The 27,646-nt window shown below is 41.8% G+C and overlaps 1 protein-coding gene and 1 long non-coding RNA gene across 3 annotated transcripts; one reads left to right on the forward strand and one right to left on the reverse strand.

Annotated features, from left to right (window-relative positions):
* Positions 1 to 1,340: 1,340 nt before the first annotated feature.
* NAPG (NSF attachment protein gamma) lies at positions 1,341 to 22,753 on the reverse strand. 2 transcript variants are annotated; one of them, XM_072828698.1, is made up of 12 exons: positions 22,528 to 22,753; positions 19,352 to 19,419; positions 16,730 to 16,814; positions 15,749 to 15,766; positions 15,003 to 15,033; positions 13,389 to 13,498; positions 13,209 to 13,275; positions 12,851 to 12,921; positions 7,345 to 7,423; positions 5,473 to 5,552; positions 4,793 to 4,922; positions 1,341 to 3,761 (listed from the first exon to the last, which is right to left on the reverse strand). In XM_072828698.1, exons 1-12 carry the CDS (start codon positions 22,581 to 22,583, stop codon positions 3,621 to 3,623), a joined length of 936 nt encoding a protein of 311 aa, XP_072684799.1. In that variant the 5' UTR covers positions 22,584 to 22,753; the 3' UTR covers positions 1,341 to 3,620. The 2 variants fall into 2 exon arrangements, with proteins under 2 accessions (XP_072684799.1, XP_072684800.1); XM_072828699.1 differs by having other exon boundaries at positions 1,341 to 3,835.
* Positions 22,460 to 27,212, forward strand: LOC140634932 (uncharacterized). Its single transcript, XR_012032248.1, has 2 exons — positions 22,460 to 23,513; positions 26,475 to 27,212. It is a non-coding gene; the product is annotated as an uncharacterized lncRNA (long non-coding RNA).
* Positions 27,213 to 27,646: the final 434 nt, after the last annotated feature.

Raw genomic sequence — 27,646 nt, forward strand, 5'->3', positions numbered from 1 at the left:
CCACTGTAGCCAGGGGGTGTGGACAGAATCCCAACATGAGCACTGAGGGCCTGTCACAAGGCTGAAAGGTAGGTAGCTCAGTTTCCAAAGGGGGAAGGGAGATGTTGGGCTGTCACCCCACCACACCCCCAGGTTCAGAACCACTGGTCCTGGTCTGAAGGCAGGCAGATTTCAGCTTCCAAGAGATCAGGAAGCAACGAAGGATACAAACAAAAGTCTGAGGCAGGGCAGGGAGCATCCTGAATGTGCAAAGCCCGAGGGCTGCAGCCCGTCAGTCAGTGGAACTGGGAGGCACCAACCGGCACAGAGATACAAGTCCCTAACAAAGGCTTATCCGAAGTTACCATCGGGTCATGAGGAAAATAAAATGAGGTCTTAGATAAAATGACTTATACTGTAATCTCAAATGCGTAAGTTCCCAACAAAGTTTGGCTGTCAAAATTGGAACTATTAGCTGACCTCTTCTCTCCCAGAGTTCATGATCTCATTCATCACTGAACACCTACTATTTGTCAATTACTCTGTTAAACAATTAGCACTTATGAACTCTTAATCCTCAAGGCTGCTCTTAGGGGCACCAGGATGTTTCTGGGGTTAAGTGAGGAAACTGGTTTACCCAAGATCCACAGCAAGTCAGCTGGGATCACGCCAGCCCAGAAGCCTGGCTCACCCACGCCACACAGTACAGCTTCCGTCAACTCTTAACAGCAAAGTCCTATGTGCTGTTTAAAGACCTACTGAATTACACCTTATAACAAATTATGCCTTATTCCAGGTTTGTATCCTTAAATAGAATAAATAATAAATATATTTTTCAAGAAAAATTTCTTGAATAATTAGTAATAGTCACCTTACGCCCAAATCCTGGGACATACTAAGATGACAGGAAACCTCGTTCACTCCTGCTCCAGGTGAGGGCTCTGCTCCATGGCTTCCACTCTCAGGGAGGGACAAGGGAGCATTACGGATCCAAGTGCAGGGAAAAGGAACTCAAGAGTGTCCCTCCAGCAATAAATGGTCCATCCCGGAAGTGAGGCACTTGATGTCCACTGCCTCCCTTAATGAGAGAATTACTCTCTTGAAAGATTAGTATAGTCTTCCATCTTACCAAGTAGCAGATAGTACAGTATAGTAACTGGGTGATCAGTATCTTAAAAAGCTCAGTTTCAAGTGACTCCTAAAGGTGCTTAGCTGACTCCCAAAGAACAGAATACACAATTTAAGAGAACAAAATACCACCCTTGTAGAACAGAGCTGAAATCACATAAATAACTAAGAATGTGTCCCCGGAAAAACAGAAATAAGCAAAGCAAAATAGTAATAGTAATAGTCATACTTACACAGTTTCAGATTTTATTTTCATAATTATCTTCCCATAGAAGCAATAATCTATATTTCCATAATAATACATTTAATATTTACTCATCAAAGAACTGGAAAAAAAATAGGAAGCACAGATTCCATACACAAATACCATAATATTCTGCATATGTACAAATAAATTCAATATATTAAATATATTTCTAGATTGACTTCACTTACAATATAATAACACTGAGTATTCAATTCTGAGCATATTCATGCAGACTTCCACTTTGGTAAAAGGGATGACATGAGTTCTGGAAATGTTTTTCCTGTTGTAAACACGTTTCCTGCTTTTGACCACACTCTCAGGATAAAGACTTCTGTACGTGGAAAAATAAAATGCATGAAGACGAAACAAGGGCTCTTTCCCGGACACCACACATCAACCCTGACATCAAAGAAATACCCCCAAATCCTACACGTTAGTTCCTAAATGTGGGCAGGGAGGGGGGAAGAGGCTGCACTTAAAATAGAGCCTTTTATGTTGTTAAGGGTCAGCTACCCCGCTAAAACAGAATGCACTGAATCAAGCACTCCTCATTTTTAATATGTAAAAGTTAAGAACTTTTCCAAGGCTGCAATGAGTAATATAGTCTGTAAACAAATGGTCTAAAATACTTTTTAAGTGCTGCCAAATCTGTTTAGACATATGGCTGTTTAACTCACATGACCATTAATACAAGATTCCTGAAGTTTCCGAATGGATTTAAAGGGCACAACAGCAATGGCAGGATCTTGGAAGTATTAGTGTACCACCATCCAGTACAAATGTCTCTAAATGCAGCCTCACTGAGGCTGTCCCAAGTTAACCTCCATACAATTATTGAAAATGAGCTGCTACCTGCAGAACTATGAGGAATCAAAACATTAAATTTGCTAGAGTTTTAAATCAGATCTTCAATAAAGATTTCTACCCTCCTACCACCCTTTTAAGTGCACCTGCCAACCAGCTAAGCCCTCCCCTCCCTTGGAAACAACTATGGCTAAAACCACTCATCATAATGAGCCTTGGTGTCTCCAGGAGCAGCAAACTACACACACTGGACTCATATAAGGCTGGCTCATGGAGATTCATGGCTTCATGAATCTCTATTAGCATTTTCAAAACCATGACTGCAGTAAAATCTTGATACCCTCAGACAAGGTCTAAGTCCATGAATGGCATGTCAGGATTTTGTTCTTTGTTCTATGGTTTCCCAGAGCAGAAAACCACTCTGGGTGGCAAGTGCCTACAGAATGCATGCTGCTGCTGACTGGCACCTCTCTTCAATTAACAGATTTGGAGATAGGGCCAAACCATACAGGTGAACAAGGAATGCTTCAAAAATAACCTTTTAGGAGTACCTACAAGGACTAAAATATTGGCAGCACAGTCCTCTAAAAAGAAGTACTTCAGAAACAATTCTTCCCTTTCAGCTAAATGTTAATGTTACACAGCATTTTCCATGTCCAGTTACTGTCCTGCTGCAACTCTAAATGAATCAGAAATTATTTTGGAGGGAAGAAATGTCTATATTCTAGGTTGATGGGAACATCCCCTCTTAGAATGCATAAAAACAGTCATTAGTTTCCATTTAGTCAAGAACCAAATGGATTTGGGGACAGTCACTGTGTGTTTATTTAGGTACAAAAATGTAGTTCATAAAGGAGTTGAATATACCGTAAAAACTTTCAATGTACACATAAGACTTTAAACCTATCTTTTATTGGGCTAAACAGTATTGTAAGGCTCAAAACAGCATCCTGTCCCAATCGTGCCTCTGAAAAGATTTGAAGAAATCTTCAATAATTTAAATGTATCTAATATCACTGGGGATAAACTTGTCAAAAGTTTGAAATACTACTTTAACTCAGTAAACTTCACTTTTAGCAGCAATTATTAAATAAAACGAAAGGGAAATTCTCTAACAATAAATCACAAAAGCCCAACAGAAAAGAATTTCTATGCCTATTGTCCCTTTTGTTTAGAACACAGTTTGTAGCTTGCAAATTAAAAATCAACTGTGTTAAAATGTGATAGTACATTTTTTCTATTAATTCCTGATGGTGTCTTAGAAAGGCTGCTATGGAAAGAAAAAAAAGTGTTTTCAGGTAGTGGGTATGATGGGTGACTTAGGGAAATGATGACTAAACATGAATCTAGTAGCATTTTCAAAGCCATGACTGCAATGAAATCTGGATCCCCTCAGACAAGGTCCAAGTCCATGAATGGCATGTCAGGATTTTGTTCTTCCTTTCTGCAGCACAGCAAGATCCTAGCACAGGCCTCCTGCATACTCATCTTCGTCTTCCTCAGCAGTGGGGGCGGTGGCACCTTCAGATTTAGCCTGTGGCGCCGCAGGTTTCTTCTTGATTCCCCCTCCGGGAACCACCAAACTCAGGCCCAGCTTAGCATACTGTCAATGACAAAGCATGTTCTCAGAAGCTGGACAACAGGAATCTCAATATGCCATGTGTCAACTGTAGCTATCTATAAGAGAGAGATCTTAATTTTCTACCTCAGGAAAACCAATACTACCAGTAAAATGTAAAAACCACCACAAAAAATTCAACAGTGCACTGCCATCAGATGGCTCATGACCGTGACATGACAGGTATACAACTGGTCATCAGTTATATGCCACACTTAGGAATTTGAGATAATTGGGACACACTCAGTTAATACTTGCAGTACCTACAAAATAAAGATCTGTTGAGTAAATGAAGAGTTAAGCTAGGGACAAAGTCTTAATAAACTTATAAAAGCCTATATAAGACTTGACCTAGGGAAAAAAATGGAGTCCTCTATCCACATCATTACCAAAAAGAAAGGTCTCAAGCTGATCTGATACCAAATCAAATGAACTGGGCTCAGAAATCTACTAAAAAGGGAAAGCCACAGTCACAGCTCACGTTCTGTATACAGCACTGTGTGAGGCCATTTCTCACATGCAGACCAATCTATTCTGCAAGACAGGCTGGCAAGACAAGGACCAGCTGCTCCCTTCTTACGGATGAGTTAATGGAGGCTCACAGAGTTCATTAGTAACCAGCATCACATAACCAGCTGTCAAAGAAGTAGGCTTCCGAGAAGTGTATCAAATTACAAAGGCCACTACCTGATGAGCCTCTTTCAGAAAGTGAAGCCTAAAAGAAACTTAAACTAAGCAACTTACAGAGGTCAAAAGGTGGTAGAAAAGGCCAAGAAATGGAGCCGAATTAAAAAGTGTACATACTCAACATCATCAGATGGCTAGATAAAAGGCTGTAAACCCACATGGTTGACATCTAAACAGTCTAAGAATACAGTGAAATTCAGTGCCAATGCCACATTCCTCCGTAAGCAGTGGCTGGAGGTATAAAATAGAGGGGGAAATCTCACAAGCCCATAGGAGAGAAATAATCTCTACCTCTACCTTTCAAGAAAAAAGAAATAAAGGCCACTTACATCATTGTCCATGTACTTGAAAAGTGGCGAGTTGCAGACATCAGATACTTGGTCTTGGTCTTGTTGGTCATAGCCTTCAAGAAGCTGTTCCAGGGCAGCACAGTCTTCACTCCCACTGAACCCTGGAATGCTACAGCAAGCACGAGTCACACCCCTCCACCTGCCCTCAGGGGGTTCTGCCCCCCTCCCAGATGTTTGGCAATATCTGGAGACATTTTTGTTAACAGGTGGAAAGAGGCCTGGAATACTCTAGACATCCCACAGCGCACAGGCCCAAGAAGAGCAAGGGAAATGGGTGGCTTGCAAACATGCGCAGATTGAGACCACTCACTGTAACTACCTCCAACAGGAAATGATCTTCCCGTAACATGCAATCTGAGAACATTTCTTTACTCTTTTTGTTGTTGTCTCAGAAGACAAATGGAACAAAATCATTCCGGTCATTCACTCCCATGAAATCCCCAGGAGGAAAACATGAAAGATCACAACTTGTAAAAAAAAAAAAAAAAATTCTGCTGAATTGGCAGGTAAGTCTACCTACCACTACAAAATTTTTTTTCACTATGAAATTTTTTACAACACCAAAAATAGCTTCCTGGCCAAGAACAGCTGTCTAAACAGTGATCTCCCATCGGGAAATAGAAATTTTACACTGCAAGACAGGGCTGCCAGCGTCTTACCTGTAGCTCTCCCTGACACACCTCTCTGCAGCCACGTAGTCGTTTCTGTGGAGGTGAACTAAGACTTGAGCAATTGTTTTCTAAAACAAAAGAGGTGATTATGGTCCAAAGTTACACCGAACTTGTTAGTAAAGTCAATTTCTTGACGTCTAGAATTGAACTTTACAGTCCTGGTTTGCCTACAGAGATTTATAAATTCTTAGTAACTTCCACGGGACACGTGAGGGAAAATGCCCTGCCATGGTACATCTCAAACTACTCAGGGTTCTGTTACGTGAAGGCTGAGTTAGGGGGTCCAAGGCAAGCCCAGGTGGTCTGAGGATCACACTGAATAACACAACTTAGAACACGACCACCATACACTGTAAAGAAAATGTCTCTTAAATATCTATACAGGTTTAATCTTGAAAAGGGAAATCTTGAAGTGGGACCCATGATGCCACAACACTTTGGAATTCTTAAAGAAATACTAGGAAAATGGTTAATGAATGAAAAAAACTTTAGATGATAGGAACAATACTATTTATAAGCCACAAAGGCATTAGCAAGACCGAAGATGTGACTAATAAGATCTTATTGGCAAACAGCTCTTCATAATGTGTTTTTCAATCTTTTTTCTTTTTCAGACGGCTTTTATTGATCTATCCTTAAATTTGCTGAATCTTTTTAACATCTCCATCATCAGATTAACTTTAATCCAGTATTTTACTGTAGACATTTGCTTTTTTAAGTTCCAAAATTCGATTTTAGTTTCAATCTAAAATAAAACAAAAACACAATCCTTTTGTCCATTCATCTATTTACCTTTATATCCCATGGAATAGTTAAAATAGCTACTTTGCAGTCATGACCTGGTAATTCCCTCAGCTGGGCGACATCTCTGGGTTTCCCTGGTTGTCTTCTCTTGGGAACTGGTCCTATTTTCCTGACTTCCTAATGTTGAGTGCTTTGAGACTATATCCTGGACACTGTGGTGCTTTGCTACACAGACTATCCTATAATTCTCAGGAGAGTGAGATTTCCAACAGGTCACCCAGCAGTCGGGCTTGGATGCCTGTTCTGTCTGCACTTAGTGGGCAGCAACTATAGTCTTCAGTGCCCCTGCCCCACTGCTGCAGCTCAGCCCCACACAAGAGCCTTGCCAGGTGCTGCGAGTCCTGGTTGGTGACCAAATCTTACTATAGCTCTCGAGGCCTATGCTCTGCTGCTCCACGTCTGTCCACCAGACACAGAGCTGGAGACTAAACCCAGGACTCGTGTGGGCACTTGCTCACACCCACACTCAGGGGATTCCCTTTTCCTCTTTCCTGGGCTTTTCTCCTTGCTCTTAGCTCATCGTCCTAGCTCCTCTGAACAGAGACTAATAAGCCTCTTGGGGTGTTTTATCTGCCTGCACCACCATCACAGCCGCTGCTCTGGTCCTGACTAAAGCTTACCTTCAGAGTAAAGCCAAGAGAAAAACAAGAGGAAAAAAATGGGGCTGCTTTTCCCCATCTCTCCAGTTAGAAACTTTGGCTAGATGGATTCCTTGGGCATTTTAGCTGGTGGAACTTCTGCTGCCCAGCTCCATGACTGAGGGCTTCTCTCAGGCAAGGTGCAAGAGAAACAGGGAAAATGCTGGCAACCCACTCCCTTACTGGCTGCTTCTCTAAGTGCTCCCTCCTCCTGCTATTATTTTTCACAGTCCAGAAGTTTTTTAATTTTGTCCAGAAGTTTTTGTTGTAATCAGCAGGAAAGATAGACTATAGTGGGCTTACTCCATCTTGGGCAAAATTATTTTTTAAAATATCCAAGGAATCTAGTCTTATATAGTTGCACCAATATGAAAAATTAACCAATGTAAAGCCAAAAATAAACACTTTCAAAACATACCTTATAACAAGTTGGGTAATTTTCAATCTCCTTATAAATATTTTTTTCTTTCTGAATAGAAAGTGCTGCCTCATCAAACCTAACGACAAAACAAAGAAATGTCAAATAAGACAGCTCTAAATGATCTAAAGCAGAGATCACTGTTGTGTTTGGTATTACAGATTTTAGCAAAAGTAAGAAGGCTTCAGGCATTTTTAGCAACTGCTCCACAACCCAATTTCCATGAGCTCTGCACATGTGTCTGGCTTATCTTTTAAACTGTTCACCTGTTCGTGCATTAAGCAGACAGACAAAAAGCAGAACTTAAGGATAGGTTATTTCAAATAGAGTAGTTTAAGTCTGGTAAAGATCATCCATTAATGAGCATCAATCCAATTCAATAAACTGCTCTGAGAAGTTTTGTGAAAAGTATTAGACAACTCCCAATTTAATCATCCCAGAGTTCTTTCCTTCCTCTAAAGCCATCTAGACATCCCAGAAGGCACTGCCTGCTGGAAAATTCCTTCCCCACTCCATCCTCACTGCCACTCTCCACTGCTGCCTCAGTGGGCCACAGAAAACATCCTTCCTGCCACCTTTCATCCTTGACATTCACCTGTTTCAAAGAACTGTCACCCATTCTCCTTTTCTTCCATCCTACTCAGACGGCAAGATGAAGAAGAAAGCATCTTGAATACCATTTCACCAATCCTCCAAGGTCCTCTCCCTTCCCATGCCACAGCCTCAATCCCAGCACACCCTAAGCAGCTCCTTACTGCTTTTACAAGCTTATCATGCCCCTGTCCTGAGACTCTCTTCCTGGCATCTAACCTATGTCTAAAGGAAGTGTACATACCTTGCCCATCTCCCTCACCCCGAAAGTGAAAATGGCAAGCAGTCTGCACTATTAGGATGCAGTGGGAAAGAGCTATTTCATAGCCCAAATTAAAATATAAAAACATTACACTACACTTTTTTGTATGTTAACAATTATCTTTTAAAAAGATCTCCATGCATGTGCACACACACGTATGCGCACACTATGGCTTGATTTAACTCATGTGAATTAAACTGAATTTTTGTGGGCTGTGCCCTCACACCTTACTTCATACAGTAAGATTCATTGGAGAAATGCATTCTGAATTTCCAAAGATCAATTTGCTAAATTTTGGGAACAAAGCCAGTTTATATGTTGGGCATGGTAGCAGAACTGTAAGATTATTCCCCAAGACCTTTTCTCCTCATATACACTCCTTGTACGGTTTCCCCTTGAATGTGGGCACAACCTCTGAATATGATGGAACTCACTCCTGTAAGGATACTAATCAACTGACTTTGATGCAGAAAAGATTGTCCAGATGAGCCTGACCTAATCATATGAGCTCTTGAAAGGTCAGAGGTTGAAAGTCAAGAGACGTACTCTTACTAACTTTGAAGCAGCAGCTAACTATACCATCTTGTAAACCATCCAGAGGGTACATGCCAAGGAACTACAGGCACCTGTAAGTCGGAGAACTGACTCTAGCCAACAGCTGACAAGAAAACATGGGTATGCATCCTACAGCTGCAGGGAAAGGAATCCTGCCGACAACCTGTAGGCCTGGAATGAGATCGCAGCCATATGGGGCACCTGATTCTAGCCTAGTGAGATTCTGAGCACAGGACTCAGCTATACTGGGCCTGTACTTCTAACCCACAGAGCTCTGAGACAGTGAGTGCGTGCTGTTTTAAGCTGCTAGGTTTGTGGCTATTTGTCATATAGAAAAGGAAATTAATATGGGGGATTATATATATCTGTATCATTTGTAATTATGACTTTGAGCTTATCCCAGATCCTATTTTATAAAAAACATTACATCAGAACATTTGGTGACCATCCAGATTATATCATTCTAGTAGGAATCTTAATGTTTTAAGTTTTTCACATATTTAACTATTAAGGCTGCATTCTTCCCACATGACTTACTTCCTTGGCATAAAAACAGCATTTCCGTGTGCAAATAACCGCGAACTAGCAAAACAGCCAACTAAGAGAAATACTGTATATTTATATGTAATCAAAAAAACTGATCTACTTGGCTAAAAAGCCATGAAATTGATATATAAAGCCAATTGTTTTCAAATGATCAGGAAATTATTCATAAGTTAAAATGAAACCCAAAGTTAATTCTTAATACTCCTAACAAAATAAAATACACTTGGTTTTGCTGAAAGAGAATAAATTATCTTCCTGAAATTCAAAAATAAAATAAAATGCCACAAAAATTATGTGCATATGACAAGAAATTGTCATAGGACTTCACTCAATCCAGCTTTTAATGGCATTCTCCCTCACCATGATGTAGAACTCCTCCTCTGGCACCAACTTCTTCCTGAAGTCCACGACATATTTTTAACTACTTACAAAACTTTTCAAACGATTCATTATCATGACCCCAATAACTTGGCATCACAACGGACAGGACAAAGTTATGCAAGACAAAAACCTAGTGATTATGCTTAACTGGTACCTACTCCACATACACACACCCAGGCCTCCCTGAGTTTAGAGTCCAGTGAGTGTCTCAGTCAACTGGTAAGAGCCTAAGAGAGACCCTTGGAAGTGTGGAGTCAGGTGGGGGCACGGGTGGTTAACTGATACAGAAATCGGGTTCTCCTCCTTGTTAGGAATCATGACAAAACTTTGGAAAGCGTTCCTGATTTGGTTCAGAGAGCCAACCAGGCAGGGTTACCAACCAGCTCAGCTGCCTCAGAATTTCTCTGGAAGGCACAGGATCATACGTTTCCCTGCAAAGTCAGAACAACTGGAAAGGCCTTTTCAGGGAGGGAATACTGGCAACTGCCATGATTTAAGGCCTCACAGATGCAACTAAAATTAACTCTGATTCACTTCTAATTATGGCTATCCAGAAAAGAGGGAGGAGCAGAGGACTAATACAAATATATTAAATATTTAATTTTGCCATCTTAAAATATAAACTATTGTTAAGTTAGGATTAAATATTACAAAATCACATTAATGTAAAAATATAAGCATATTATCTAAATGTAATAAGCATAAAATTTAAAATTGCATGCTATACTCTATATTAGATGTTATTTGCATAAACATATAAAATTACTGTTCTAGTTTTTTTTGTTCTAGTTCTTTTAAACAAATGGTAGCACCAATTCAGATTATAACCAATATGTATTCAAAATATTCAAATATCACATAAATTCTCCCAGTTATCTTTCTATTAGCATAGATCTTCCAGGTTTTTCTTACTCTGCACTATTCTGAAATTCCTGATGGCAGTATTGTGACAGCTAACTTTTAATTTTTTCATACTCTGTTTTCAAATATAAAATTCCATAACACTCCTGAATAAATTCAAATCAATTTTTATATTAATCTATACCTTAAACAAATATTTCCATGATTTTTGTTCAAAACACTGCGTAAAATACTATCATTTTTTCAATGCATTTTTACTCAAAAGGAAGGCAAAAAGCAATAAAACAAATTCACAAAGTAATTAAAAGATGTACTGGTTGCCCTAGATTTATAAATGTCCCTCTTTCCAGCATCTCCACACCACTTTCTACAACTGTGAAGAAAACTTGTTCTAAAATAATGGTTCTCACTACACACGTCAACCAGACCCTTCAGGGAATGATAGTGGCTACCACTCCATGGTGGAGCTTTCCAGAGGAACATGCATACGTAGCTGGAAAATGCTGCTCAGCAGCCCTCCTGAGGAGGTTCTGGCCCCCCCACCCCACCCCTTTGCTACTCTCCTGGAACCTAGCTTTAGATAATCTCAGTCTGGAAAACAGAAGGGGAGCAGATGTGAAAGCAGAAAGATCCTAGGGAAGCTGAAGGAGGGCCCACATCTACACAGAGTGGAGCTTACTTTCTGCCCTACTTCCAACTTTGCTTCTTAGACTTTCAGTGGTCTATGGGACTTGAGCCCTAAGAAGGCACTGGAGGCCTTGGGGGAAGAACATCAGGGGAGTGGATGAGAAAAAGAGGTAAAAGTATGCCACAATGTCCCTGTCTGCCCTATAATGGGTAGAGCCCAGGGCACCATTCTCTGTTTCTACAAGTATGAGGACCTGCTCAAAGGGTCAGAATTTAGGTACTGTCTTACAGTTCGGCTCTTCTACAACACCTAGGACCATCACCACAAACAGCTGTTACTATAAGAAACCTTTTCAGGGACTAGTCTAAACTTACTATACCATCATTTGAAGTTGAGAATTGCCAGAGTTAGTATTCTAGTGGTTTGGATTTCTAGGAGGCCAGGAGAATTAAGATGAATAAAGGTAATGACCTAAGGCTGACGTATAAATTAAATTTTGTCTCATGGTTTAATACAAAAGTCCTAAAAACAAAATTAAGTAATGCCCGGGTAGCTCAGAGGTTGAGCATCTTTCTTTGGCTCAGGGTGTGATCCCGAGGTCCTGGGATTGAGTCCCACATCGGCTCCCTGCAGGAAGCCTGCTTCTCCCCTCTGCCTATGTCTCTGCCTTTCTCTATGTCTCTCTCATGAATGAAGTCTTTAAAAACAAAATTAATATACTATTCAGTTTAGACCAACAAAAAACCTAATCAATGAAAGAAGGTCCTATAAAATAGTCCATCTAAATAACAACACACAAGAGTTATTATTCTATAGTAATTTATTCTGATGCTACTTTAAACTTGCTTGAATTATATTTCAGATCTGTAGTCTTCATGAAGAAAGCACTTAATTCCATCTCAGAAAGGAGTCAATAGACTCTTTAATCATTTGTTTTTTGGTTCCTTCCCAAAATATAACCCGGGGGAACTAGGGGCAAATTTTCTGTCACTGGGGAATGGGCAAATTTTAATGAAAAGATCTATCTTCAGACCTATAGTTTTCTTTTTCTTTTTTTTTTTTTGACCTATAGTTTTCTAAGCATTTTTACCTTAAATACTACTAAACAACATTTTGGCAAACAGAATTTTATTAATGACAAGATGTTTACTAAGCTTAAATTAAGGTAAAGTAAAAAACAAAGGAAAATCCAGTAGAATTCTAAGTTTGTTGGGGTCCAACTATTATTTATGCCTTGAGTCGTATGTTTAAAGGATGAAAAAACAAATGCCAAATTTCCTATTCAATGACACTATTTAACTGTCAAGAACCTGTCGATTTGCATGGGTGAGCACTTTGGGTACCTTGTTATTTATGCCTATGTAGATACGTATCAAGAAAAACACATTATAACCCAACCAAATAACATATCAAGAACACTGCTTTCTCATGCTGCTGAGCCAGGTTTTAATCAATAAAAAGATAATTTATGATACATTTTGGCGTCATATTTAGAAAAACGGCAATTCTGTTGATACTTAATTCAATGTTCCCTCTTACACCACTCTTTCTGCTAGGCAGCCTAGTGTGCCTGTGGCTTACACCAAAAACCTTACCAAGCAATTCTCCAAGTTCCTTAGCAGTTCCACATGTGGACTAAAGGTTGACATGGACACAGAAGAACACAGTTCTGGAAATCTCACCTGCGGCCTCGTACCAGCAGCCTGGAAGCTTTTCCTAGTAATTCAACTGCCTGTCGTAAGCGTTCCTCATTCTGAAGGAATCAAAGAAAAGAGACTATTTATTGGCTGCTTTACCCTAGGAATCTTTTTTTCCTCCCAATAATTATTTGAAAGACAAGTAATAGCACTCCATCAAAGTGGGCAGGGGGGTAAAGTACCAAAGCTGCTAATCCATTTTATTAATATAAAAAAAACACAGTTCAATTGTGAGCACAGATAAATTTTCAAAAGCAGTCACTGCATTTCTCTATTTTCCTACATGTTATGAATCTAAACATTCTAAGTATACTTAAAGGAAAAAAATCAAATTCAAACTTACTTCAAACACATTAGCTGTCTGTTGATATAATTGTACAGCCTTTTCTGGATCTACATTTTCGATAAGCCTATATGACAAGAAAATTGGACTTATATGAAAAAGAGAAAACTTGTTTTCCAAAGGATTTTATTAAGACAAACAGCCAATGGCTTCTATGCAGAAACCTGTGCCAACACTCACTTTCCAGCTCGCTCCAATGCCATGGCTGCTGTGTCCGGGGTGCCATTTTCTAGGTACATCATGCTGGCTTTCTCAATCAGCTGAACAGCCTCAGGCAGTTTCTGCATCTCCTTCAGGCAAAGGATACAGTATGGATCAGTAAATGCATCAACTTAAATGCAGAATTAACAATCTGAAATTCATTTTATTCCTATTTCATGAAGATAAATGATTCAAAATGTTATATAACAACAAATACATTTAGGATGAAACGCCTTCACATGGTTACTCTTCCCCATCAAGCTTCATTCAGGCAAACTAAAAAAGGTATTCAGTGAATTTCTACACAGAGCTCCTCACCACTTTTGAGTTTCAGAAAAACTCTACAAATGGTAGAAACCAAAACATTTGCTCTTAAATGTTTTCTAAGATTTATAATTCTTTGCACATTTACTGAGTCCCTTCTATCTATGAGGCTTATGCCAAAGGCTGTGAACTGGCAGCTCAAGGGCCATACCTCATTTCCAACTGCATCTTGCTTTAGTAGTTTCCAGTTAGATCCTTTCACAACTATTCTACGGCTTCCAAATTTAAGAAAAAGATCACAAGCTGCGGCATCAGCAGGCTGGCATTCCCACAAGGCAATGATAGGTTGGGGCTGAGCAGCAGCTGTCCTGGAAGCATGGTGCCTCTTGGTGGTGGCTGCATTTCTCCATACTCCTCGCTGCCGCCCACACCAGGGCCTGCCTTCTGCACCCCAGTCACTGCCCAGATCCTGAGCTCATCTGAGCTTGCAGCCCCCTTTCATGAGGAGTGCCACCAGCACATTAACTCTGTTTCTTACTATGAAATCATAGGTATCAGCATCCTGTGGTCCTTATATATCTATTATCTCCAAATCAAAACTCTTCTTAAAAAAAGGAAGAAAAATCACTGAAAAGCTAGACATAAAGTTTACAGGTATTATCTACATAAGGTTACCATCTTAAAGGAGGCTCCACACTGACAATTCAAGGGTTGTTTTTAGTCTGCCTATTCAGCACCTAAGTTGACAAATTCTTTAGGATATAAAACTTGCTAGTCTCATTCCTACTGACTTCTGCATGTGACTTTTTTATTATTTAGTTACAAAGTAAAAAAGGATGGGCTGCCTTCTTAGAAGTTACACTATTTATATTCTTCCCCATGTTTTTGTAGCCCAGCAAAATCATTAAGAAGAAAATGAAAATATGCCTATTGTCAGTGGTTTGTGTGCCTCAGTCACCCTATGGCTTCTGTGGAGCAAACAGGATATGAAACCACCCAGTGTAAATTTTACATTAAATGTCAAGTTCTCAGAAGTAGGGGAGTCTCTCATCTAGCTCTTGTCTAGCAACACTCTCCTGGTTGCAAAGCTTAGAAATTTGTTGTTCCCAGTTCCTGCCAATATATTCTTTTAAATTTCACCTTTAATACTCTCTATCTTAAGGTGCATACAATGTATCCTTGGGTTCAATTAGCAATACTTGGGATAAGAAATCTTAGCACCTCTGGCCTTAGAGCTAGGAGAGTTTTTCACTTCCATGTGAATCTACTTTAATAACACCTTGTAGTTAATTCATTTTACCTACAAGACAGTTGTGGCACATTACTGACCTTTAACATCATGCCAGCTTGCTCATAAGCTCTGCAAAGAGAATACAATTTTTCAGATGAGATCTTAAGGACATATGGGGGAGAGAAAACTTTCTACCACAGATATGAGAAGCTATGTCAATTAAAACTGACTATATATTGCTTTAGGCTTTTAATAACACATTTCTTTTTTATTTTTGTGGGCAATAATGCCTTGGAAATAAGAGACACTATATATTGCATTATATATTGCTTTAGGCTTTTAATAACACATTTCTTTTTTATTTTTGTGGGCAATAATGCCTTGGAAATAAGAGACATCTGAATTAAAGGGATTTTATTTGGTAGATGCAAAATTAAGTAAAACTCAGAAAGGTTAAAGGACTTATTATCTGACAAACCTAAATCCAAGTTTTGAAACAAGTACTCTCTAAAAAAACAGTAGAAAGACTGTTTCTCTCCACAAGTACTATTAACTATCAAGAAGGGGGGGGGATTCTAACTTGCTTTTTCATAGGCTATTGAAGAAAATGGTCTTAAAAATATACGGTGATTTGAATGTAAACTCTGTATATCTAATTAGGAGTGACTTAGTTTCTAAGGGTCAGGTAAAGACTGAAACAAATGGAAAGGATTATTTTATTTAAGTCAATACAAATAATTCACTATTTATGGATTTATAACTTAGGAAAAATTTACTGACCTATGGAAAAACATTTAAAATATAATCTCCAGATAACATGAAAACATGGAAAATATTTACTTACTTGGCAGCATGAAAAAGACTGAATGGATGTAACAAAGTTGAAATTAAGGAAAAAAAAACGAGTCAACAGTTTTTAAAGATCTACTATTTAAAAGAACAATGTCACTTGCCCCAGTTGGCTCCAAAAGACAAATCTTATAAACAGATGAGGCAATCATCTTATGTCTGTTGATGTCTCTTACAGTTACATAATTCACAAAACACTAACAAAACACCACATAGATTCTTAAGCTATTTCCACCGCCCATTAATCTGAAAACTATCACTGAAATGCAAAATTATTACAACTGTAATTTGAAAATGAGATAAAATGGACATTTTTTACTTAGTAAGTTTTAAAATATTTCAGCAAAATTTTTTTGTTTTAAACTACTTAAAAATCTTTTTTCAAATACCTAAGAAAGACTTAGTTTTAAAAATATTTATAGAACTGAGATGCCTGGGTGGCTCAGCGGTTGAGTCTCTGCCTTCAGCTCAGAGCGTGATCCCAGAGTCCCAGGATCAAGTACCCCATTGGGCTCCCTGCATGGAGACTGCTTCTCCCTCTGCCTGTGTCTCTGCCTCTCTCTGTGCCTCTCATGAATAAATAAATAAAATCTTTAAAAAAACATTTTTTTTTTTTTACAAACAGCTTATACACTTCTAATACCTGTGCTACTGTTTCATTCTTCAGCACCTGCACATTTCCTTCACTTCAACCCAAAGAAAACTGGCATCACGCAAACAACAGCATATACTCTCAAATACAGCTCTGCGAAACTATGAACCTTATGATTAAAAGTCTCGGTCTACTCTTTCAGAGTCTAAAAATGCAGAATTTTTCTAATCATTTTCTTTTTTTTTTTTTCTAATCATTTTCTAAATTAATACCATTGTAGTACACATGTAGGAAACTTCTAACAAAAGAAAATAATAAGTTTCTGTCCAAAGTATCACATTGTTGAATTTCCTTGTGAAGGTTGAAAAGGGTTGAAAAAGATACGCCCTATTATTCTCATGGGCAACAGCTTCTCTCAGGCAGGCATCTTTTGCTTGCTCAAATTGTTTGGCATTTTTAAAAGCAACAGCTGAAATAGAACAACAACAACAAAAAGACTTTCTAATCCATTATTTTAAAAAACTTCAAACGAATCATTACCAAAATCTGCATCATGTGGGAAGCATGAGAAAATATCCTTATTTTAATCCAATACATAAGTTTTATACAACACTACTTTTTTCTCAGGAATTTTCTTACAATTTTTTTTGATTACCAATAACTTGGCAGTACTTTCAAAAATGTGTAGCTTTGTTTCGTTTTGTTAAATTATAGACTACTAGCAATAAATCAGTGCCATTTCTGCTCAAAACCAAGTCTTTCTACAGCAGCACCTAAGCTTTGAGAAACCAAGACTGCATCAGTCAACCAATACTCCCAAACAACAGGTCCTGTCACAAAAGACAGGATCTTACTTTGCCAATTTTACATTTACTACTAAAAGCAGTGCTTTAGTTACAGCTTATTCCACCTTTCAAATTATTTAGAAACAGAAGACCGATATGCCTTCCTTTTGGCATAATCTTTAAATAAATGCCTAAAACATTAATAATGCATTTCTTTCAAATAAAGCTTTTACACTGTTTAGTAGGTTTCTGTGAAAATGACATCTCCACTGTTGTAAAAGTGTCATCATCAGAGCAAAACACGGAGTGGCCCTAAAACTAGAATCTTACAGATTTTGGAAAACTTGTTTACAAACAAGTAAAAAAAAAAAAAAAAAAAATTGTTAAAATCAAACTGTTAAAATTCTTTTTTTTTAAATTTATTTTTTATTGGTGTTCAATTTACCAACATACAGAATAACCCCCAGTGCCCGTCACCCATTCATCCCCACCCCCCGCCCTCCTCCCCTTCTACCACCCCTAGTTCGTTTCCCAGAGTTAGCAGTCTTTACGTTCTGTCTCCCTTTCTGATATTTCCCACACATTTCTTCTCCCTTCCCTTATATTCCCTTTCACTATTATTTATATTCCCCACATGAATGAGAACATGTTTGTCCTTCTCCGACTGACTTACTTCACTCAGCATAATACCCTCCAGTTCCATCCACGTTGAAGCAAATGGTGGGTATTTGCCATTTCTAATAGCTGAGTAATATTCCATTGTATACATAAACCACATCTTCTTTAGCCACTCATCTTTAATAAAATGTTCAAAATAAATTACTGAACTATTTTCACCCCTGGACTTACACATTTTGCTTTTTAAAAAAATGTATTCTATTGATTAAATATATTTTGTATAACCCCTTAAAGAAAATAAAGGATGATTTAATGGGAAAATATGATCTGAATGTGTATTTGTGAAGGCAGTTCATGGTCTCGGATGCTTATAAAAACCAACCTGTGATAAATTTCCCTCAAGAAATTTGCAAAATGTTGTGCCTTCTAGTTACAAAAGTGTTCTTGTACTAGGTGTCCATAGAATCCATATGAAATTTGAGCTTTTAATAATTTTCCTTTTAAATAGGACAAATAATTTACATCATCCAACAGAGAGAATATAGTCAGGATTTAAATAAAAGTGCTAAAGATTCATTTACCCAAGTTTCTATTTACCCAATTTCTCTACTATTCTTTGATGATATGCTAAAACTAAAAGTCTATGAAAAGCACATTATGTAGGTGGTCTCTAAGTTAGGCTAACAAACGTGATCTGGGCTATGGCTGAAACACAACTGCAAATGTGTTTAGAGTACTTCAAAAAGTGCATTATGCTTTGTATCCAAAAAAATTGTGGATATGCTAAAAGCTGTCATTACATAATTAAATGGTAAATTTTTAGTAAGGTTCCTCTCTGTTGCATGTTGCAGATCATTTTTATCTAATATACAGATAATATTTATTCAAATAGTCATATAGCTTAATACTTCACATTTATAAGCATTATACCAAAAGTGTGGTTCTTAAAAAAAACATGTGCCAAACAGACACAGGATCTGTAGATCTGCCTAGAATATGGCTAAATTAAAAAATAAAAGTTAACAAAGAAAAATCTTTATTCCATTATAGAAGTATAATAGAGAGATATGGCAAAAACTCCTGGAAATAGTGGGCAACTGATTGAAGTTCAAGAATATATGAACAAAGGGGATCCCTGGGTGGCTCAGCGGTTTGGCGCCTGCCTTTGGCCCAGGGGGCGATCCTGGAGTCCCGGGATTGAGTCCCACATCAGGCTCCCTGCATGGAGCCTGCTCCTCCCTCTGCCTGTGTCTCTGCCTCTCTCTCTCTCTGTGTGTCTATCATGAATAAATAAATAAATCTTAAAAAAAAAAAAAAATATATATATATATATATATATGAACAAGGCAAAAAGCTTGAAGCTACGTACTGCCAACCCTACCCATCTCTGCTGTCAGAAGAGAACTGCAGGTCACTGGGTCTCTCAGCCCCCAACACATCTGAAAATAACAAGTGGGAAAAAAGCAAGGGCCTGGGCAGGTTTGGTTTTTTTGACTATTAAATTCTCATAGAAAGCATTAAGTGTAAGTATTTTTGCCAAGATGAAGTTTTCAGCCTACGTTAAGACTAGATATTGGAGTCAAAGGGCTATCATTATACATACCTGCTTTTCCATATTCAGAAGCAGCACTGTCATAATCTGGTTTCCATTTTAAAAAACCAGTTTTCAGGCTAAAATGAAAAGACACATTTAACAGAAGTTAGCAACCACATTTAGAAGTCAGAATCCTGCTTTAATGGCTTTGTAGGTGACTTAAAAACAAAACAAACAAACAAAAAACCCACGAGGTACAAAATCCCCATCTTGCCCACATCTTCCCAAATTTATTTACAATTAAAATCAACCTATTTTCCCTCTATCACAGATGCGGTTTTCTTCTTTTAAAATGTCTGCATAAGGGACACCTGGGTGGCTCAGCAGTTAAGCGTCTGCCTTCAGCTCAGGGTGGGATCCTGGAGACCGGGGATCGAGTCCGATGTCGGGCTCCCTGCATGGAGCCCTCTGCCCCTCTGCCTGTGTCTCTGCCTCTCTCCCTCTCTCTGTGTCTCTCATGAATGAATAAATAAAATCTTGAAAAAAAAATAAAATGTCTGTATAATATCCAAGTACAGCAGAAGTTCTCAGCACATGGTCCCCAGACCAGCATTACTAAGAAATGTGCTAGAAATGTAAACTCCAGTCCTACAGAACCAGAAACTCTGGGGTGGCAGCAGCAATCAGAGTATAACAAGCCCCAAGGTGCATCAAAACTTGAGACCCTCTGAAGCGCAGCATCAAGCAAGCAGTTGGATTCATGAGGCTGAAGCTCAGGAGAGGCTAGAGGTATTAACTAAGGAGCCACTGGCACATACCACACAAAGGGCCCAGTTAAAATCCACCAGGGAGATCTAGAAAGTGAGCAGAAAGCCTACAGAATACAAATATTCAGAGCAACAACACAGGGAGTCAGCAAAACAGGTTGAGAATTAGCCAGGAAAGATAACTGGAAAGACTGGGATGTTATGAAAACAACAGGATCGCTACTGGTTTCTCATACGCCGAAACAAAGAGCCATCAGTTTTGAGTCTTTACCTGACCTGCCCTTTCAATATTTTCTTTTTTAGAAACCTAAGAGTCAAGCTTTCCCCTCTATATCCAGTCAAGTAAGTAAAGCTTACCCCCTCTTTTTGACGGATACCGTCCAATGCTGCCTCTTGTGTTGTTACTTTAATTCAGGCCCTCATCATGAGTCTACTAACCAGTCATGGAAAGTCACCTTTCTTGCCTGCCCTCCCTCCTCTTCCACTCACCCCACCTTGAGGATATTAATTTTTCCTTACTTTGTACACCCCCTGAAACAACTGCATACCTCTGTTCTAGCATTTACTATCTTATTTCTACTCTCTGATGACTTGTATGCTTGCCTGTGAATTCTAAACTCCTGAATAAAGAACCTCTTTTGGTTACTTCAATAGCTCCAATGGCTGGGTCAGATATACACTGCCTGAATGTGACAAAATTCTCACTTTTCTCTCCCCTCCCCAATCTCCACATTTCTTTTGCCAGGTCCTATTGGTTACACGATCCCCAGAAAAGCTAACATTCAGGACCATCAGAGGGGCAGCCCATTCAGTCTGGCCCCAACTTCTCTGCTCAAGCTCATTCCCTGGCACTGCAACTACTCTACTTTATTCCCCTGGCATATTTTCAAGCCTATGCACATACTAAATCCTATACAGATTCTCGTGGGATTTTCCTTCTGTTTAAAAAAAAAATTATTTTCCGGAACTGAGTGGCTCAATGGTTGAGCATCTGCCTTTGGCTCAGGGCGTGATCCCAGGGTCCTGGGATACAGTCCCATATCGGGTTCCCAGCAGGGAGCCTGCTTCAACCTCTGTGTCTCTGCCTCTGCCTCTGTCTCTCATGAATAAATAAAATCTTAAAAAAAAATTTTTTTTTTTAATTTTCCAGGACCTGCTTAGAAATCACCTTTGGGAAATCTTCCTGAAATTTTCCAGATAGAATAAACTCCTCCTCCTGTGCTACCAAAGCAAAGCTGAGACCGCTTTATTATGGTCTTTATCAAACGCACTATTTTAATGATACTTTTGGGTTTGCTCCCAGAGAAAGAAAGAAAGAAAGAAAGAAAGAAAGAAAGAAAGAAAGAAAGAAAGAAAGAAAAGGGGGAGAGGGAGAGGGAGAGGGGAGAAAGTAAGATTGCTGGGGGCATCTCCTGCAAAAAAGGGAGTAGAACACAGTCACAGGGAGGAAGTAGTAACACAGTAACTATAGACTTGACAATTGGAACAGTTTTTGGAACAATGGAACAATTTTTCCATCGTTCAAGGGATCCCTGGGTGGCGCAGCGGTTTAGCGCCTGCCTTTGGCCCAGGGCGTGATCCTGGAGACCCGGGATCGAATCCCACGTCGGGCTCCCGGTGCATGGAGCCTGCTTCTCCCTCTGCCTGTGTCTCTGCCTCTCTCTCTCTCTCTTTCTCTCTCTCTCTCTCTCTGTGTGACTATCATAAATACATTAAAAAAAAAAAAAAAAAAGAAGAAGAAAAAGAGCTGGCGCTGCCATCTTTCAACGGTGCAGCCCTGGACAAGTCATCATAAGGCTTCTCCAGGCCTCACCTCCTCTTCTGTAAAGTGAGATTCTGTACTCGACTCCATGTAGAGGTTTCGTTTTCTACAATTACCAGACACGACTTCGTCGCAGCAATGACACTGAGGAGGGGAGTGCGGAGAGCTGGGCGGCCTCAGCTCAGTCCCGCCTATCTGCCGGGTGCCTACAGCGTGGCCGTGGCAGAAGCTGGGAGAACACACGCAATCAGTAGGGGAGCGCGAACCCCTGGGACGCGACAAGGGACCCCCGCGGATTATCAGCCACAGCCGCAGCCCCCTCCGCAGCCCCCTCCGCACGCGAGAGGCTTTCAGAGCGCTGGTTCTCAACAAGGCGATTTCTGCCCCGGGGAGTCCGTTCTGGTCGTCAGCGTGAGGGAGGACAGGTGCTGCGGGCATCTAGGAAGTAGAGCCCCGGGATGCTGCCAAACTGCGAGGCGCAGCGCGGTCTCCCCAAGCGGCGGAGCATCCGGCCCCGCAGAAGGGAGCCCAGAGGGGAGCCGGGACGACTTCCGGCAGGCGCTGAGTCCGCTTCCGGAGGGGCAGCCGGCCCCGCCCCGGACCCCCGGCCGCAGCCCCGCGGAGCCGCCGCCCTCCGCGCTCGCTCTCCACGCGCCCCCTCCAACTCCCGCGCGGGGCCGGCGTGGGCCACGGACCCAGCCGTGTCTCTCACTCACTATTTCTCTGCCTTGGCGAGGTGCTCCAGCCCTTCGTTTATCTTCTGAGCCGCCATCTCCGAGGTCGGGCCCTGACGTGAAAGGCGAGAGCCCGGCTGAGGAGGCGTGGGAACGCCGCAGTGCAAGCCGGGAACGGCCCCGCGGCCCAGCTGCTACAGGGGCCTGGAGGGCTCAAACCTAAGGCGGCGCAGCAGCCTGGGGAGCGGGTCTCGGGGCCGCGCCGGCCCAAACAGCGCAGGCGCGGAGCGTCAGGGTTCGCCCGCTCCCAGGGCGTGTAGCGCAGGCGCAGTGGGCGCTGAAGGCGGTTGGCTCGTTCCTGCGTTCGTTCAAGGAACATTTACTGAGCACCTACTAGGTGCCAGGAACCGCTCCAAGCGCCGGGAAATCAGCAGGGAGTACAGCGGGCAGAGAAGACCCGCCGTGGTGGAGCCGTGCCTTCCCGCTGGTGCGAACACGCCGGTGTAGAATCGATGACTCGCTCCATAGCTGGGAGCGTCCTCACCCTGCCGAGGAGCGCCCCCTGCACAAAACAGACCGTCGGTGCCCTGGACTGTGCAGCAGTCACCGGGCGACACTAACTGCGGTCCGCGCTCGGAAGGAAGGGTTCAGGGACATTGGCGGGGCTCGGGCACAAGTACAAGCTTGGCCCGATGGACCATCACGGAGATCCCGATGCCCGCGGGGCCCGTGCAGCCTCCCAGCCGCCCGCTCCCGGGGTCGCAGCCGCAGCTTACGGATCGCCAGGCCCCGTGCGCCCTCCCCTGTGTCCACTCCAGCCCACCCTGCCTGGCGCCGGGAACCCCTCGCCTTCAGCAGAAGGCTCTGCGGTTTCCTGTCCTTCTGCTCTTCTTCCCACGTCCCCCTTTACCCGGCCTAGATCCCGTGTTCCCTCCTATTAGCCGCACTTGTGATAGCTGGGCCTCCTCGGCCCTCCCTGTCTGGAGAACCCCCAACTCTCCACCTACCCTGGAACTGCTCTTAGGCAAGTAAGTGTGGCTGGAGAAATATCAAACTAGCTGCTGACATTCCTCATTGCAATGGTCATAAACATCAAGGAGATAACTTGGTGCTGCTGAGCAACTGGGCTTCGTTTTCCTGTCAAATTACTCACCCATCCACTTGGATGGCTGTTTGCACCCTCTTTCTCCTCAAAATTCCCACGCAGTCTCCCCGCCTGCCTGCCAGCTTTTACTTCTTGTTTTTTTTTTTTTAAATTTTTTTTATCTATTTATGATAGTCACAGAGAGAGAGAGAGAGAGAGAGAGAGGCAGAGACACAGGCAGAGGAAGAAGCAGGCTCCATGCACCAGGAGCCCGACGTGGGATTTGATCCCGGGTCTCCAGGATCACGCCCCGGGCCAAAGGCAGGCACTAAACCACTGCACCACCCAGGGATCCCTCTTGTTTAATAGGAAGTAGCAATTGAGGGGAGATCTTGCGTTTGGCCTCATCAGCCCATCCACCAATCACCTGCATCTGTTCCTAGTAGTCTGCCTTTTCTCTAGTGATCCTGTCTCATCTATCCTCACTTCCTTATTTAGTCTCATGGGTATAGGTGCCATCCATGCCCAAGGCTTCCCATCATCATCCCATCACTAGCCTGAGCTTCCCTGTATAAGGGCACAGCCTTCCAAGAGGGTGGAGGCGGGTGGAGCTATAGGCCTCCTGCAACCAACTCAGTATCACTCCTGCCACTTGTATTGGTCAAACCAAGTCATGAGGCAAGTCCAGATTCAAGAGGTCGGGAAATAAAGGAGTTGTAAAATATTGTGACTGTGACCTCCAGCTCACCATAGCTCTGGAATGACTGATGCCTTATAAGAGACCTGAGGCCTTTATCAGGAAACGGGCAAGTCTTACATTTTTTAAGTGAAACTAGACTTAACGTCCACCCAGTGACCCAGTGCTATCAACCTCCAAAACCACTGAAAGTGCCAGAAGTTTTCCTAAGGGATCTACACCAAGTCTATTGCCTCTTCCTCCCTCTCTCTTGTTCACACACCCATTCATTAAATCTTTTCTGAGCCCCTACTCGGCACAAGGCACTGTTCCTCACAGGATGCAATTGTAAGCAAGAGAGTATGGGGGAGGAAGAATTCTCTTCCTCTGCCCTTCTTAGATTCTCCAGCTGGGGCTCTGTAAATCAGACTGGCAAAGACAGCAACAGGAGGAACGCATACAGATTTATTTAATATAAGTCTTACAAGATGCAGAGCCTTCCTAAGGAAAAGAAGTCCTGCAAAAATGGCTAAACCTGCATGTTGTTACGCTAGATTTGATGAAGAGTGGGAAGTTGTAGGAAACACGATAGTACAAAGGGCACGCCTTAAGGGTAGTAAACTGAAGGAAAATTAGCAAGGACAAGCAATTCAGGGTCCCTGCAGGGGACCTGAATTCCTCCATCTTCTGAGATAAATCATCTCTTCCAGATATGGGGAGGACACTTCTCATAGGAGGACTGACAGGTGCAGGACATGCTCCCCCAGAATATGTCACCTTGACTTGTTGACTATTGTGCGGTGAGGAACTTTGAGAAAACAGCAGAAGCAGGAAGATCACTCTGACCTCCTTTGCCCATTGCCCTTCTGCCCTGAAACAGGTCATAAAACCCTACCCGAGAGCTACTTCCCTATACCTGGTGGAAAGCAACATCCTTATCTCCAAAGATGGAGGGACCCAGAAGAATCTGAGCGGACAGTACTTGCCAATCTTCCCCCACTATACTACCCTTACCTCCTGCTCCTTAACCTGTCATGTTCCTCCGTGCCTGCCCACTCCTCGCTGAACTCAGCATAAGAGTACCAGGTGTGGTTCTTTGGGTCCTCTTTTCCTTAGGAAGGCCCCCATGCCAGGATAAAACTTACATGAAATATGCTTGCATACTTCGCTCCTGTTCATCTTTGTCTAATTTTCAGACCTAGCCAGAGCTCCTAAGAGAGTTGAGGAAAACTTTTCCCCACCCTACAGGATCTTATGACCTGCTTCAGGGGAAAAGGGGGTGGTCAGAGAGACCTTCCTGAACCTGTTTTGTTTTCAAATCCCTTCATCTTGGTATTCCAAGGTGCCATAATTTGGGGTAGCCTGTTCTTTTTTTTTAAGTTTTTATTTATTCATGAGACACACACACACACACACAGAGAGGCAGAGACACAGGCAGAGGGAGAAGCAGGCTCCATGCAGGGAGCCCAACGTGGGACTCGATCCTGGGACTCCAGGATCATGTCCTGGGCCGAAGGTGGTGCTAAACCACTGAGCCACCCGGGCTGCTCGGGGTAGCCTGTTCTAAACCCTATCAGGACATAATGTCTGCTTGCATGGAATTTGTGATCAATGAGGGGACACAAATATTAAACCTAAATTTTATTAAGAATTGACAAAGAAAGAATGGAAAAGAGAAAGAAGGTTATGGCAGCCCCGTGGCATTGGAGGGTTCTCTGTTCCCAAAGACCTTAGACTAGGGAAGCTGTAAGTACAAGCCAACTCACCTCCCCGGGAAAGGGAGCAAACAGGGCCAGTAAAGGGGGGGACACCAATGCTCTATTTTCTTCTCCCCCTTTCCCTTCCTACATGAGGGTTGAGGAAGGGCTTAAGGGAGGGATGTTTACACTGGGAAGCCAGCTTGGAAGAGCCCAAAGTGGAAGCTTGCAGCAAATAAGGAAACACTACAGTTTTTCAAGCTAGACACTGTGGTACACCTCATGAAAAGAATTCTTGCTATCGCAGCAGCTTCCACCAGCGCTGCTGGTGTCTCTGTCATCTTTGCCTTCAACCAATCTCCTGCTTCTTTCCCCTCCTTCCAGGACATCTCTCACCTCCTCTCTTGGGTCCCTTCAGATACTCAATGTCCCATTCATTTTCCAGGCTGGCTGCTGGCTCAGGGGACCCCATTGAACTCATTCCCTCCTCTTATTCTAAAAGTTCTATTTTTAAAAAAATTTATTTATTCAGGAGAGACACACACAGAGAGAGGCAGAGACACAAGAAGAGGGAGGAGAAGCAGGCTCCATGCAGGGAGCTCGACACGGGACTCAATCCCAGGACTCCAGGACCACACCCAGGGTTGAAGGCAGGTGCTAAACCACTGAGCCACCCAGGGATCCCTAAGAGCTCTTCTTTCCTGCCTCAATAAACATTTACATTACCAAGGGCTCTACCTGTTTTGGATCTGACTACAGTGATTTTCACTGAAGGGTGAATGAGAGCTTGCTACCCCTTGGCTGGCTGATGGTGGGCTGCAGCCTTGGGAGAGTTCTTCATGCCCCGGTCCCCTTTCCTCCTGTGCACAAACCTCCCCTCCCTTCCCCTGTCTGCTCTGCTGCCACAAGCAAGATTCTTGGACCTACCTTCCTCAGCTGAGCATTCAGGGAAATTAAGAGAAGCTTGGGAGAGAGTTTGGTCAATGAACTCTGATTGTTTTAACTCAAAAACCATAAATGAGGAAGCACAAAAGCTCCTATATCACTAAGTTCTGTGTGCTTGTTAAATTACCAAGATCTCGGGCAGCCCCAGTGGCCCAGCGGTTTAGCGCCACACCGCCTTCAGCCTGGGGCCCGATCCTGGAGACTCGGGATTGAGTCCTGCGTTGGGCTCTGTGCATGGAAACTGCTTCTCCCTCTGCCGGTGTCTCTGCCTCTCTCTCTATCTCTGTGTCTGTCATTAATGAATAAATAAAATCTTAAAAAAAAATTACCAGGATCTCAGCTGTGCTGATTTTTTAAAATAATTTGTTTCATTTTTTGTTTTGGTTTTGCAAACATATTGCTACCTTATAGAGAGACTTGGCCCAAGAGTTTAACCATGAGCCATAAAGTCATTTCTCTGGGAAGATACATTTCTCAAAAGCACAAAAACAAACAAAAGCTCAAAAACTTTTAGGACAAATCTCATAATTTGACAGGATCCTCAGAACAGGAGTTCAGAAAATTATTCTCAGCTTTTGTTGGGATAAAACTGATAGGTGCCACTACAATCTATATTTTTGTTAATATTAATGAATCCACTGCTTAAAAGTCACTTCCAAGCACCTATGAAATTAATGAGATCAATATAGAGATCAAGATTGAGAATTATTCCTCCAGATTCCCATGTCCAATATATGTTCAAAAGCCCCACTCAGAAAT

The sequence above is a fragment of the Canis lupus genome, chromosome 6 (assembly GCF_048164855.1).
Source record: "Canis lupus baileyi chromosome 6, mCanLup2.hap1, whole genome shotgun sequence".
Lineage (NCBI taxonomy): Eukaryota > Metazoa > Chordata > Mammalia > Carnivora > Canidae > Canis > Canis lupus.